Source organism: Osmia lignaria, chromosome 16, assembly GCF_051020975.1.
Source record: "Osmia lignaria lignaria isolate PbOS001 chromosome 16, iyOsmLign1, whole genome shotgun sequence".
Classification (NCBI taxonomy): domain Eukaryota; kingdom Metazoa; phylum Arthropoda; class Insecta; order Hymenoptera; family Megachilidae; genus Osmia; species Osmia lignaria.
Window position 1 is genome coordinate 414,816 of NC_135047.1, and position 16,656 is coordinate 431,471.

General features: G+C 39.4%; 1 protein-coding gene across 1 annotated transcript; it reads left to right on the forward strand.

The window, feature by feature from the left end:
* The first annotated feature begins 4,158 nt into the window (after nt 1-4,158).
* On the forward strand, nt 4,159-6,053 carry LOC143306143 (uncharacterized). Its single transcript, XM_076692882.1, has 2 exons — nt 4,159-4,388; nt 4,452-6,053. The coding sequence occupies exon 2, from the start codon at nt 4,724-4,726 to the stop codon at nt 5,174-5,176; it is 453 nt and encodes a 150-aa protein (XP_076548997.1). The 5' UTR covers nt 4,159-4,388; nt 4,452-4,723; the 3' UTR covers nt 5,177-6,053.
* The last annotated feature ends 10,603 nt before the right edge of the window (nt 6,054-16,656 follow it).

Consider the following 16,656-nt stretch of genomic DNA (forward strand, 5'->3'; position numbering starts at 1 on the left):
ACGGATTCCATAGGATTTCGTGTGCGGCAACTACAAAGGGACAGGGAAAGGAGACCGAAATATCAAGAGGAAAACACTAGCTCTGATGAAGAACCAGCCCGTGGGAAGGTTCAACATTCTCCAATAGCAGATAGACCGAGAGTCTTACCTAACTTATCGCACGAGATAAGCATGCCAGATGAACACATGGAAACAATAAACTTTCATCCGCAAGCAAATTCTACTAAAATCACATCGACAGAAGAAGACGTAAACTTGATTTCATTCGAAGAACCATCAGAAAATACCATTACGGAAAACACGATAATCGCAAACCCGCAACAGGATTTACTTAACCATACACCATTATCACTTGTAACAAATGAGGGAATTTTACAACCACAACCTGTTAACGAAACAATAGGAACGGCAATCCAGCAACCACAGGAAAACTTTGACCGTACCGTTGACCCTTATCCGTTCACACTTCTTGACACAGACACTCTTTCCACGGAGGGAGATGACCTGCGAAGAAAAGTGCAACCTTCACAGACACTTGAGGTTATTATCTCTCCAAACACCCTGACCACCGAGGAAGGTCATTACGCACATTTCATACCTGCGGACTGTAAATTGGTAACCCCCATTGGAAAACTGTTACTGGACACAGAAGCAATAGATTTACAACAGCTCATGTCAAAGAAACCGCAGAAAGGAGACGTAATAGAATCAGCAAATGGCTCATACAAAGTTTACAGTATAATAATATCAGATAATTTTTACGACACCATTAAAAGTGAAGATATACTAAACGGACTACAAACACTGAAACAGCATTTAGATCAAAATCCAATTAAATCATTTAGAATATCAGCAGTCGGAGATTTTCATAAATTACCAACCAATGAATTAACTAAATTAATAAAGGACGTTTTCAACGGTACAACACAGAAAATCATCATATGCAATTGTTCAACGATTACACCATCAGAAGAAGATCGATTACAAATAATTCGCGAAGCTCACGACAGTTTGATAGGAGGACATAAAGGAGTCACAAAAACATATAAACGCATCAGAGCGAAATATCAATGGCCAGAAATGCACAACGAAATACGAAATTATATCAGGAAATGTCCAAGCTGTCAAGAAGAGAAATTAGTTAGAGCAAAAACTCATCAACCAATGTTAATTACCGATACCCCGATAGAACCATTTGATAAAGTTGCTTTAGACACCGTAGGACCTTTACCTTTAACGCCTAGCGGAAATAAATACATTCTCACAATGCAAGATTGTTTAACGAAATATTGTATAGCAGTAGCAATACCAAACATTAGAGCAGCCACAATAGCAGACGCTTTCGCGAGACATTTTATTGCCATATATGGAACACCACGAGCAATATTAACAGACAAGGGAACTAGTTTTATCGGAAGCTTAATGAAAAATCTTTCAGAAATATTCAAAATCAAACAAATCACAACTTCTGGATACAGACCACAAACTAATGGATCACTAGAACGAAGTCATATAGTACTAACAGAATATCTTAAACATTACATGAATAATTATGAAGATTGGGACCTATTAATACCATTTGCCATGTTTTCTTATAATACTTCCGTACATGAAGCAACAAATTTCTCTCCATATGAATTAATATTTGGAAAACCAGCCCGTGAACCAAGTTCGTTTCCAACTGGCGAAAGGTTAAAATCATATGGCGACTATTTAACAGAATTAATAACTCATACTATAAAAATCCGCAACATAGCAGCCGATAATTTGATTGCCTCCAAGCACCGTTCGAAGAAGTACTATGATAAACATTCCCGACCGGTAGAATTCAATGTAGGCGATTATGCTTATGTATTGCTAGAACCACGAATTAGTAAATTTGATCCACATTATGTAGGGCCATATGAGATCATTAATGTAACAGATATGAACAACATTGTATTGCGAACACCTGACAAAACGATAACAAAACACCAAGATAAATTAAAACACGCTTATTTTCCATCCACAGCGGAAAAAACGGAAATAACGGGAAATCATGATTCCGGCACAACTACTTCTGATACCTCTGGCTCTGGTTATGAGTCAGACAGCGATTAAAGGCGGTTCAAAGGTGTTACCACTGGCGCAATCAACGGGTTTGTTTTACGATAAATTGTCAGACATACGGACATATCAATCGCAATGGCGATTGGTCACGTCATTGGATGTTGATAAATACCTTGCACATGCACCACCAGTAGAACAGATAATTCTGGCCATGAACCAACTTTGCAAAAAACACGGTTTAGAAACTTGCCTCAGCATGGAAGTAGGACCACGGTTACTTAAAAGAGAAGAAAACACTATGCAGTATAGGAATCTAATACAAACAGCAATAGGAAACGATGCCTTTCCAAAAAGACGACCATTACGACGCAATGCACCATTTGGATTTATTGGCACAATCAACAAAGCATTATTTGGAACCTTAACTCAAGAAGACGCAGATTTTTACAACCAGGAATTGAATAAGTTATATAAAAATCAACTTGAAATAACGGAACTCAACTCGAAGCAAATACACATTGTGAAAGGGGAGTTTTCAGCCATACATGAAAGATTAGTAAATTTAACACAGGTTACATCTGAGCTGATAAAAGCTGCATCAGAACATTCGCGATTCTTAGAAGAAACTAGGTCCGAAATTGCCCAACTCCGTTTTGAAACAGCTATAAGGGATACCATTTTAGAATTAGAAAGAGGATTGGACGACTACAGCACTAATTTACTATTATTAATAGACGCAATATTATTAGCGAAACAAGGAATAATGCATCCTGCCGTTTTTTCACCACAGCAATTATTGAAGTCAGCATTAAAGATCAAACAATCTTTAACTTATGAATTTCCATTATCTCCAGAAGAATTATTAACTGAACAAATCGAGAAACTAACGAAATTAAATGTAGTATTTGCAAAAGGCAGAGTATTATTTGAACTCACCATACCGCTTTTGGAACAAAAGGTGTTCAATTTGTATAAAATCTATCCTTGTCCATCAAAGCAGGTTATTAAAGAAAAAGAAGTAGTTACGTACATACAACCACAAATTTCATACATTGCAGTCACTACAGATGAGCAGCAATACTTTTTACCTACCGAGGAATATCTTGGAGTTTGCCGAGTTCATAATAATCAGTTAATAGGACCATCAACATTACCATTATATCAGGTAGAAGGTCATGCAACCTGCGAATCTACCTTGCTTTTGAACCCATCCGCCATAAACTGGGAAACCTGCGATGTAAGGGTAACCACCAAGCTTCAACCATTCTGGCAAGTGTTAAGCGCTCCTGCTACCTGGTTTTTCTTTATGCCAACCCATAAAAAGGCCCAGGTATATTGTAAAGGGGAAAAACCAACTATAGCAAACATTTACAATACTGGAATTTTCAACCTCGAACCGGGATGTAGAGCCACAGTAAATGCGATGCAATTAAAAGCAATGGACACAATAGTAACCATGGAAAATATTATACATTACCCATCAGCGTCATACAATTTATCAGTAATCATTCCGAAAATAACAGAACATCACCTATCAGTTTTAGAAACCAATTACACTAATACAGATCAAGTAATCACAAATTGGAAGAACCTTCCGACAGCACCAAACCTAGAGGAATTGGAGCATCGGGCGAAAGAATTGGAACTTCAAGAAATTTCCACAAATCGTATAAAAATATCAACATTTTCCTCGTTTGGAGTAGTATCTTTGATCTTACTATTAATAATTGGGACAATAATAAAAAGTAATATACACAAAATCATTAATAAACTAAAACCTTTGGACAAACCGAACGAAATTGAATTGCAACTGGAAGAAATACCTAAAAACTCAGAAGAATCAAATTCAAATAATATAAATTTACCAAGGGAAAAATCTTCAGCACCTAGACCAAGTGCCACAATATTCTAAGGGGCCGTAGCCACTCCTACACATCCCTCCTCTAAGAGTCGAAATAAGAGTGGGGTAAGATAAGGGTTTTCAGACTATATAAGCAGTTCTCGGCACCATAGTCTCATCAGTGGACATCCTCAAGAAAATGAACACCATCAAAAATATAGTTTTGAGCAGTTCTGTTCGGATCGGAATTGTCCACGTGGACGATCCGGTAGAATTCTGGGCGCAGGTGGACGACGGTCGGGAAGAAGCTAGGCGACTGTACCGGGACCTGTATCGGTACATGAGCGACCGCGGCCACCTCCACTTTCCAAACCAGGGAAGACTGACCACTGGACGTCTGGTGGCGTACAGAAGTAAAGAAGGTACCTGGGTCCGAGGAGAAGTTCAACACCTGGTGGACGGCCAGTTCGAGGTGGCTCTTCGTGACCACGGCAAGGTGGTAAGGGCACCGGTCGACCAACTTCGGACCTTGCCGCCACGCTTTCAAAATCTACCGTGGCAGGCCTTCAAGGTACGGGTACGGGGTATCCGCCCTGTATGCAGGACCTGGAAGATAGAGCAGGCCAAGAGGGTGTTGGAAGGAAGGAGGGGTCTGCTAACCAACATCAGAGGCGAGGGTGAGGTCGTGGCAGATGTAGCCCTCGATCGTCTACCAGGACAACCACCATTCAACGTGGCGGAGGCGTGGTTGGGCATGAGATACGCGGTTCCAGGCCGGGTATAAAAGCAGACCACAACACCATTCTTCCAAAACACTTATCTGAGCGGACCGAAATGTGCTACATCAGGGAACAACCAACTGAGAGGGACACCAGTCGCATCGAGCTGCTGATGAACTTGACGGCCCGCCTGTGCATGCGTAGCACTTGCTACAGATTAGACGTTGGCATTGTCTGTATGCAGTGTGCTCTCGAAGCAGCCCTTGGAGCAGCAAGGATCTATGACATGGTGGAGGTACACTATCCACTACCAACGGCATATCCGCCTGGGGCCTGCGATATTTGCAGCGCGCCCCTGATGGAGTCGCAGGCCGCCTACCACTGCGAGGAGTGTATTGCCGCCATCATCATGGAAATGGAATACCAAAGAGCAAACCAACCCATACCACCGCCTGCAATAGTACCAACCTGGTACACCGAGAGACAAATCCGATCGAGGCAGCCTGGACCCAGACGTACGCTTCGACTTCATACCGCAGTTAGCAGCATCACCAACCATCACACGTAGCGATAAGTACACACACATCACACATAACACCCGACATATTGCATTACAACACCAAAACTTCAACACATTCTAGTGAGTGTTTTCCTTTCCAATTGAAAGCATCACGATTACCGCGATGTTTCATCTAAGGGGGGAGGTGTCACGTAGACAGACCGTTTTTATCAAACGTGTCTCCTTTCAAATAAGCTTAAACATCTGGAAAGGAAAACTCTCGGGCAAACCGACCATTTACTCTCGTAATAAACAGAAGGCCCACCGATAGCAGAACCAAACACTTGGGAAAGCAATGGGTCCGCCGTAATCAAATAGCAGATGCAACCACTCTAAACTGTCGCAGAGGCAGGTGGACCCAGCCTGATCACTCGAATAGTAACCAGACCACCCTTCTTAATTAGTATATAAACCCGTTCGTACCAACGATCGGGGGCAGTACCAGAGTTCATCTCGTGTCGAGCACGTCGTGTACGGTAGTGAGTTGGTTACTATTAGTGAGATCGGGTTGAAGTCCCCTTCGAGCAACATTCACCTTATAGAATCCGCGAGTCGTGTTTCTATTTGGCATTACAATTAACCACACACAACACCCCCGCATTGCCAGTGCGTGAACACCGAGCATAGTGGAAATAGGTAATATATCACATTATACACCTATATTCGCGACAACAACATCTGTAATAGACCAAGATTGTAGAATATATACATTGCTGTGTCAAACCCACATTAGCATTCTCCTTTAAACCCAGTGAAACCTTGTGACAGTTCCTACCACAATACAATCTTACCGCTCGGGTTGTATTGATAATAAAATAAGTTACGCGGCCGCCAATCAAAAAGCCTCTGATAGCCACGCGCGCTGCCAAGCCGTCGGCCACGTAACAAATATTTATTTTTTTCTACTAACGACTCGTTATTTACCGACCTGTTCCCATGCGAACCCTGGCACGGGGAAAACCGCCGCGGTGCGCAACGCCGTGCGCACCGAACCGACCGACCCCGTTACACCTTCATCATTAAACCAAAGGTCATATAAGTCTTTAAAAGCTTTAGAAGTATTTGTTGGGTTTTTAATTTTAAGGAACAACGACACGTGTCTGATTAAATAGAAAAATAATAATGCTTTATTGTTTAAAGCAAATACAACATAAACTAAACAAAATAAAATAACTTTCAGAACTAACAAAATCTTGATTTTAAGCTACCACGAGCTGCGCAGTTTTTATAAATCTCTTTATGCTGTCTTTTAATCGCGAAGTAACAAAAATGAATGAAAGATACAGCCTTCCGGCTTACACTTATATAAACTTGTACGCGATGCGTGGGCGCAACTTACAAATTGGGCGCCAAATTTGAGGTTACTTCCAACACACCCCTTTAATCTCAAATTCTTTCATTAAACAATACTATTGCTTTTAATTTACTAATTTATCCCTGAATGTCTTAAATTTGATTGCATTCAAGGGTTTTGTAAAAATATCAGCAATTTGTTCGCTAGTGCTACAATAAACAATATTTATATCATTCTCTTTCACCTTTTCGCTGATAAAATGGTATCTTACGTCTATATGCTTAGATCTACGATGAAAAATACCGGCCTTAATTAGTTTTAACGCACTCTGATTGTCTATATACATTTCTGCTTTTATGGGTACGCCAATCAGCTCCTCTAAGAGTCTCTTTATAGCAGTCGGCAGCTGAGATAAATTCTGCCTCTGTACTTGATAGCGCGACAATGGGTTGTTTTTGCGATGCTCAACTAATTGGTCCGCCGCAGAATTCCACGATGTAGCCCGTTGTGCTTTTCCGACTTTCAGTGTTCCCAGCGTAATCCGCATCACAGTACGCTTTTAGAATGGTTGAGTCTGAGGATTTGGTGTAGACTATTCCCAGATCCTTCGTACCCTGAAGATATCTTAAAGCTCGCTTAACATTAATAACATCAGTGTTGGTAGGATTTTGAACTTTCCTGCTACTATACGTTACCGCGTAATTTAAGTCAGGCCTGGTTTTGGCCGTGAGGTATAGTAGACTTCCAACAGCTTCTCTGTATGGAAAATCCCTTCTTGCTCCTTTTTCCTCCGTTGTGGTATTAGGTAGCATAGGAGTATCAGCGGGTTTCGCATCCGTCATGCCATACGTCTCCAAAATTTTTGTTGAGTACTGTCTCTGACTAATTTTTATTCCCTTTTTCATTCTTTTTATCTCCAGTCCTAGAAAAGAAACTGGATTCATGTCAAAAACAATTTCAAATACATTTTTTTGCTTTATTAATAGGTTTTTTAAGTAATCGATGTTTTTTCCAAATAATATGCCATCGTCCACATGAATTGCTAGTGTCACGTGGAAAGTTCACAGGTTTTTAAATGAATGGCACTTTTAAAGGTTTAGCACTTTATTTTTATAATATGATCCCGACTGACTCTGCTTATGTCCGGTAAGGTCTTTTATAATGTCGTTGGTGGTGGAGAAGGGGCCGATGATTGACAAGGTGGGATGTCCGTGAGAACGCGTCTTATCGAATACTTAAGTAGGTGGTCGCAATATGATGTTTAGATGTCCGGTCGTGAGGAGTTCAATTGTTCGAATATCGATCGTTTAGGCGGGTGGCCGTAACACGATGTTTGTCCGATCGTGGGAAGAATTCGATTAACGTACGTTTAGGCGGCTCGTCGTAACACTAGAAAAGCAGTGTTATCTTCCTTTTTAAAGATGCATTTTTCCATATTTGATTGTATTAAGCCATGATTCTTGAGTACTTTTGTGAACTTTTTGTTCCACGCATGAGAGGCCTGTTTCAGCCCATATAAGGCCCTTTTAAGTTTACAGACCTTAGTATCCCTTTCCTCGTATCCTTCTGGCAGATGCATAAATATTTCTTCTTCCAGTTCACCATGTAGAAACGCTGTTTTAACGTCAAACTTTACAAAGTCCCATTTATGCTTTGATGCTAATGCAAATAGCATTCTCAGTCCAGCAGTGTTGACGACAAGGCCATATAACTTGTCGTAGTCAATATTGCCCTTTTGCTCAAAGCCTCTTGCCACTAGCCTTGCTTTGTATCTTCCATCATCTTTTAATTGGAAAACCTGGTACGTGAGAAACACATAATCGTTGTATCTCGAGGGGAATCTCCTTTCTCTGTCTGAGGTTCTTCTGGTATTTCCACTTGAGGGTTGAATTTCCGTATCATCGTTCATTATTTCCATTTCTTCATTCACAGGCTCACCGGCCTGGTGTTCTTCAGCACTCTCCATACTTTCGTCAGAGCTTTCGGCTTCAGTGACTGTTTGAACATTTGGATGTTCTTCCTCCTCAATCTCTTGTAGGTAACCTTTTCTAAATGCAGTTACACCCCTTTTCACCTCGGGTTCCTTTTTACTGTTATCCTCATCAAAAATCACATCATGGGATACAATCACTCTTTTTTTAACTGGATCCCAGTCTATAGCCACTTTGTGTGTAACCTATAAATTTAACGGCTATGCTTCTATCTTCTAGCTTTCTTAGCTGTGTTAGATCCTTTGCATAGGCTCTGCAGCCAAAGGTTCTGAGGTGCTTTAGGTTTGGTTTCTTTCCGCTCCACATTTCAAAAGCGGTTTTATTGTTTGTCTTATTCGGACTTCGATTATGAAGGTACGCCGCCACTTTAATTGCTTCACCCCAAAAGATTTTATTGACTTCTAATTCTGCAAGCATCGCTCTAGTTTTCTGAATCAGAGTCCGATTCAGCCTCTCAGCTTTCTCATTTAGCTGGGGGGTATACGGTGGAGTGTAGTTTATAGTGGTTCCTCTCTTTCTATACCAAATTTTAAAATCGAGATTGGTGTACTCCCTGCCGTTGTCGCATCTTATCTCTATTATTCTTCTGTTATACTTGTTCTCGACTTGAGCTGCATATTCTTTTAACCTCGCAAAAACTTCTGCCTTTGATTTCATTAAATAGAGCATCACATAATTCGTATAATCATCTAGAAATGTGAGGCAATACCTATTTTCATCCCACGTTGCAAGGGTAATTGGTCCAATGACATCCGTATGGACAATTCCGAGCGATTCGACAGCCCTTTTTCTACCTTCTCCAAAGGCTGTTCTGGCATGATTCGCCATTACGCAAGTTTTACATGTTTTTAGTGCGTCATTGAAATCCTTTTTACATAGGTTTATTCCATCTGACAGATTCAGCAGCTTCATCATATTGTCTGTACCCAAGTGACCTAATCGCCGATGCCAAAGTTCCACCACAGATTGGCTTTTAGCAGTCATCGCCTTTTCTAGAAATTGACTTGGTTTTACAACGTATAGGTCTGCACCGTTTCTTTTTCCTTCAAAGACTACCGTCTCATCTTTGGACACCATTACCTTACCCTTGTGAAAACTCACAGTTCCACCTTTCTTCTTTATGGCACTTACAGATAGGAGATTATTTCTTAAATTAGGTATAAATAGTACATTTTTTAACTCACAGTGTCCAAGATCGATCTCTCCTTTCTTTTCAGACACCATGTTTGCTTGCTTGTCTGCCAAGCCAATCCTTGTTGTGACCTGCTCTCCCTTTTCAAGCATGGTTTCATCATTGACCATATGTAAAGTCGATCCGGAATCAATTATCCAGCTTCCTACCTCTTGTGTGTCACTGGCTAGAAAGGCAGTTTTATTGTTATTATTACAATCATCTTTGGTAGTGTTATCACGTTTCTTCCAGAAATAGCAATTTCTTTCATTGTGGTTGTGTTTACCACAAATTTTACATGTTTTTATGGGATTCTTCCCGTAGTCTCTTGTTGATTGACTGCTCCTGCGGTTATTGTTCCCACCTGCGTACTGCTCTCCTTTGCCAGCATCATCCTTTTTACACGTATTTGCGAAATGACCTTTCATCCCACACTTACAGCATTTTCTTTCAGTAACTCTGAAGGTTACAGTCTCTTCTGAATCTTGCTTATTCCTAGCCTCTTCGGCCAACAACCTTGCAGAAAGGTTTATTAGTGTGCGTTCTGAAAGAGGTGTAGACTCCCAGGCGCTAACAAAGTATTTGTAATTCTCCGGCAAACTTTTCAATATTTTAGAAATGACCATCGCATCACTTATGCTTTCACCTAGTGATTTTAATTTAAAGACAGCCTTTTTTTATTCAGTAATATAAGTGGACATACTAGTACCGCTCTTCATTTTATATTCAAAGAATTCCTGCATTAGGTTGCATTTTTGATGCTCAGTATCTCGTTCATAAGTTGCTTTTAATCTAATAATTCTTTTTGCACGTGGATCCTTCCTTTTCCAGTCCGCAGTCTCCTTCAGCGTGGCTGATGGTTCAACGAGAATAGTATCTAGCAAGTCCGCTGCGTCCATGTGGATTTCAATTTGAAATTTCCACAAAGAATATCCTTCCGCATCCTGAAGTTTTTCAATGTTCTCAGGCACTTCATATATCGTACGTGAAGCACACATTTTATGGATTTTATTCCAATTTTACGTTTTTTGATATTGTCTATTATTTAGCAATATTTGCTCAGCTTTTACGCAACGTTGCTGCAACACTTTTAACAGAAGCACGTGTCGGCCCTGGGCCCATAACCTGTTGGGTTTTTAATTTTAAGGAACAACGACACGTGTCTGATTAAATAGAAAAATAATAATGCTTTATTCTTTAAAGCAAATACAACATAAACTAAATAAACTAAACAGATATATTAGCTATGCCCATTCCATTTTCTTCCAGAGTTTTTAAATATTGTGTTTTATTTCCTTGTTTATCAAACCAAAGGTTATATAAGTCTTTAAAAACTTTAGGAGCATTAGCTCCTGCTCTACTTAAAATACTGGACATTTTAGATGTAGGTTTATTCCTTCTTTTTCTAGAATTTTTAAATATTGTGTTTTATTTCCTTGTTTATCAAACCAAAGGTTATGTAAGTTTTTAAAAGCTTTAGGAGCATCAGCTCCTGTTCCATTCAAAGTACTGGATATGTTAGATATATTTATTCCGTTCCTTTCTAGAGTTTTTAAATATCGCGTTTTATTTCCTTCTTCATCAAACCAAAGATTATATAAGTCTTGAATGGCTTTAGAACAATTGGCTCCTGTTTTACTTAAAATACTGGACATATTAGCTAGATTTACTCCTTTTTCTTCTAGAGTTTTTAAATATTGTGTTTTATTTCCTTGTTTATCAAACCAAAGATCATATAAGTCTTTAAAGGCTTCAGAAAAATTGGCTCCTGCTTTACCTAAAATACTGGACATTCTAGTTAAATTTACTCCTTCTCTTTTCAGAACTTCTAGACATTATTTTCCTTCTTTTTTAATTAAAAAATTTAAGAACTTATTAAACCTAGGTGTATCTTCTCTGCCGACAATACTTTTAACAAATTTTCTTTCTTTACCAGACAAGTTGTTATAATTTTAATGTTTAATTTGAAAAAGAAAATAGTAAAGAACACTTTCGACTAAACGAATATTCCGACACACTCTCGCGGCTGATAACTCTCGACTGACGGTTTCGGTACAAGCGGTTGTGCGCGAATTAGCGAGATAAAAAACAAAGAAGAGAGGGGAGAAGGAGACAAACCATTTGGAGATGTCTCCTTCGCCGTACCATACACACACATTCAAAGTGTCAGAAACAATTATTCAACACAAGTACTGTCTAGATTCATCTTGTAAATCACTAAGAAATTCTGAATTTCCATTACTAGTAACATTTACATCCATGCGTGCCCTTTTTGATGTCTTATTGTCTTTGTTTGTGACAGAACGCTTATGTTTTCCAGAGCTTATATCAATTTCACGATTTTCTTCACCCGGACTCCTTGAACGACCACTTTGTTTGTATGAGAAACTTTCAATATCTTGTAATGGCGTAGAAATGTAAGGTTGAGAAATATTGTTTGAATTTGAACCTACCACATTACCGTAAGCTTCCTCTCTAAAAACCTCTTCGCTTTTCTTCATATCTTTTTTAATATTACTAAGAAGTGGTATAAAATGGTTCCTGTAATTCACTATATAAATAGTATTACCTTTACCTACCTTATCTTTAGTAACATGTAATCCATTTATCTCTTCATCTCTCAATTTTATAATCCTAATTTTTGTGCCATATTTTTTACATATCATTTTTCTTCAATTTCAGGTCTTCCCCATATAACATTTTCCAACTTTAGAATTTTTAATTCTGAACCGGAATTTGCATTTTCAATGCCTTCTACAGTAAATTCAATACGTGGAATATATTCATAAAGTTCTTCACCTTTTTCTTTTAAAGTATTATTCAACCATAAGCCTTTTTCTGATTGATTAACTTGGCGTGTATATTGCTTACAACTTTGCCGCAAAGACCTGTAATCAGACCTTTATCTTTTAACTCGTTCAATCCTTGAGCTACTGAATCAAAGAAACAATCCGCTCCACCTATGGCAGCTCCTATTTTGTACTCTTTAGGTAACGCATTTCTTAGCTCATTTAAAAGGTCCTTGGATTCAATTTTTTGCTTTTCATCTTTTGCCTCTTTTATCTGACAGAAAATAGAAATAGGATCTTTAGTGAGTCATTTTGAAGCTTCTGTTATGTTGTAGCTTTGATCTTGTTGAGCGTGCATAAACTTACCTCTCAATTAGTTGCGTAACTTTCTTTATAATTCTACCAGAATATTTTTATAATTCAATATATTTTTTAGTGGTATAGTTGATAGAAGGGAATTTTAAAGAGAACTTGATTAAACTCAACCATACCAACAGAAAAGATATATTTTTTATCTCGGTTTCCCTTTGCTGATGAATTATGCTACAGCATTGCCTCGAAATAAACAAGTGGTCTCTGCTTCGAAATAAGCAACTCGCTACCTCCTCTTCTTTGTTTGAAGTCGCCCGCAAAGTGAGAGGTACGAGAAATGAGTGAGAGGTCCTTGAAAGCGCGAAGCCGATGTTTAGGGCAATAAATTTCACGCTTGACTGAGCAGTGACAGCGGTTAGTAAAAGAAGGATAGAATATATATAATGCTTTCTCAGTCGGGTATATTTGCTTCGAAATAAAGCATAGTGCGAGAATGAGAGGGCATGCTATATTCTATCCTTGTTCAAAAAATAACATCGCTGCTCGGCCGATCACTTTATGATTTGCCGCTACCTCGGATCTCTCAATCGTTTCTCGCGTTCTCTATCGTCCCGTTTCGAGAACAAAGTCAAGCCGAATAGCAACCTGCTTCGAAATAAGCAACTGTTCGGTCCCGAGTCACTTGCTTATTTCGAAGCATTACTGTACAGTAAAAGCTGGATATATGCAACAAAAGTTTGGCTGGATATACGCAACATCGCTATCCCCTCCACTTGGGGGGATCCCCCTAAGCCGAACCGACCCGTTCGGCGAGGAAACCGTGTAATATGATCCGACCGTAATATCGGTGTGACTAATACTAATTGAACGATAAAACTTTTTTATTTTTAACTTTTTCTTAATTAAACTTTTACTAACGTATTTGTGAGATTTTTCTGATTAAAATGGTACCAAACACGATATGATTTAAATTATATTTATTTATTAAAATAATAATAAAACTGAGTCTCAATCCGACTGCGGAATCAGTCGGACGTGTTATCATTAGCTCGTACCGCTACGCGTTCCGTAGTTCAGTGTTGTTGTGTGCCGCCTCGTAAACAAAGTAATAGCGGTGACTGCGTCACCACTACATAAACCGCTGACATAGGTATACGTACATTGTACGTATCACCATGTCACAGAAAGCGAACCACCACAGTGATAAATTCCAATCCACGTATCCTTTCCAAATTAACGAAAACCAAAGTACCCAATCGGAAAATAGCCAAAGCACCCAAAAACTCAATATGACCGAAATCAAAACCTCATACGCAAACATAACGGAACACGAACACACTCCAACCCAAGATCAAGCTATTATTCTACAATCAATCGATGGTATCACAATTAAGGAGTACGCCCGGGCAATCGGTAATATAACAGGACCCAAAGCCATAAAATACCTATCAAGGATCTCCAACGGAAGGATCTGTATGTACCTAGATAGCAAAGAAACAGTCACAAACACAAAACTTCTAAACACAAAACAATCTCAATAAACAGCGAAAACATAGAAATCCGCCCAATGGTGCTACCGGCCAAACGAATCATATTATCAAATATAGCTCCTATAATTCCCAATTCAGTTATCGAAAACGTTTTTAGGAAAAACAACATCAAACTATACTCAAAAATTACACCACTGAAAGCAGGAGTCGCCGACCCAGACCTGTCGCTTATATTAAGCTTCAGGAGACAAGTCTACGTAGATCCAGAGGACGCAAAACAAATCCCGGGTTCCTTCCTTATTATGTTAGAAAACACCACCTATAGAATATTTGCTACCACGGAGAAACAGACATGTTTTAGGTGCAACCAAGAAGGACATATTGCTACGCAATGTCCTACTAGCCTAAACCCAAACGGAACCAGTTCACAAACAGATTCAAATCCGCAACCCGTTCCACCCCCCTACATCGAAGATCAGCCCAATCAACTAGAAACAGAAATACCAAATACACCAGAACATATAGAACCAATGTCGCTGCATGTCTCTAATACAACAGAACCAGTAGAAACAACGACGGATGACTCGATTGCGGACAAGACAAGAAGCAAAAGACCGTTATCCATAACCTCAGAAGAAAGCAACACAAAACCAGTGAAACTAAGCGACCTAGAATTCAAGCTACCAGACGCAGCACTCAAAAAGCCCTATAGGAACCCTGAACCAGCCCTTAAGAAAACAAAACGACCCCCATCCCCTGCCTTCTCGCTAGACAAAATGGACGATATGCTGGAACCGGCTAAGAATTACATCGAAGACCAAAGTAACAACCACGTGCTAAACTATATACAATTCAAAAGCTTCCTAGAAAACGCAATCACAGCTTCAAACCCGCTAGAAATTTCCAAAATATACACAACCAATACCCCAGCCTTAGCCGAAATGATCTTAAGAATACATCCCTTGCTCATAGGACGAAGCATAAAAAACAGACTACACAGATTACACAAAAAAATAACCCAGTACTCCCTAACAAAAACAACTGCTAATTGGACATCGGAAATAGAAAGCGACTCCGCTTAACCATAATGAAACACATAATCCAATGGAACATAAACAGCTTCTACAGCCAATACGAACAACTACAACTCCTCTTAAACCAACACAACCCATCCATTATTTGCCTACAAGAGACAAACCTCAAAAAACACCACGACCCGAGACTCAAAGGGTTCACCATCTTCAACAAAAATAGAGATGGCGATAACCATGCGAGTGGGGGAGTACTCATTGCAGTATCTGAAAAATTCAACGCCACTGAAATCCCGCTAAACACAAACCTGGAAGCAATTGCAGTTACAGTACCATTCCCAAGTAAGATACACATATGCAACATATACCTCCCAAACAGCCATCCTCTAAACCTAGTTGACTTAGAAACGCTTATAAACCAACTCGCAACACCCTTTATACTAATGGGCGATTTCAATAGCAACCATTATCTTTGGGGATCATACAACACAGACGACCGTGGGAAAATAATAGAGAAATTACTAGAACACCCCAACATCACTCTCCTCAACTCAGGCAGCCCGACACATTTTACAGTAAGCACTGGGAAAATGAGTGCGATCGATCTAACACTTTGTAGTAGCAAATTGACGCAATCCCTAGAATGGGAATCCTTACCAGACCTCCATAACAGCGACCATTTTCCCATAAAAGTAACTTACTTAGATATTACCCCACAACTGCAAAACAAACTCACTGCCAAATGGAACATAAAAAAAATAGACTGGTGTGCATACAAAACAATAATCTCAAACACCCTTCGAGAAGCCCCAAATAGCGAAATCGATCCAAACAACATCAATCAAGAAATCGAACGACTGGAAACAATCATCAAAAAGGCAGCGCAGGAATCTTCTGGGCCAGTAAAACCAATAAGCACAAAAAAAAGAAACACACCTTGGTGGAACGAGAACTGCTACGCAGCCATGAAAGAAAGCCACAGGGCCTTTAACATAGCAAAGAGACAACCAACAACAGAAAACTTAACGAGCTTCAAAAAATATCGAGCAAAATTCCGCAAGATAATAAAAGAAAGCAAAAAAAAATCTTGGCAATCATATATATCAACCATCACAAACAAAACTCCAACAAATGCCCTATGGAAAAAAATCAGAAACATCACTGGAATAGAATCATGCACAGAAATCCAATTTCTCGACTTAGGAGATAACAAATTTATAACTAACCCACAGGACATAGCTGACACCCTTGCAGAGACATTCCAAAAAAATTCAAAAAATAAAAACCTAGAAGAAGGAGCCCACACACCCTCCCCGCACCTCACAAACCGAAGAAACGACACCAGCCCCCCAGTAAACGCTGGCTCCGAATCCACTCTAAATTCAACCATAACCCTAGAAGAGCTAACAAA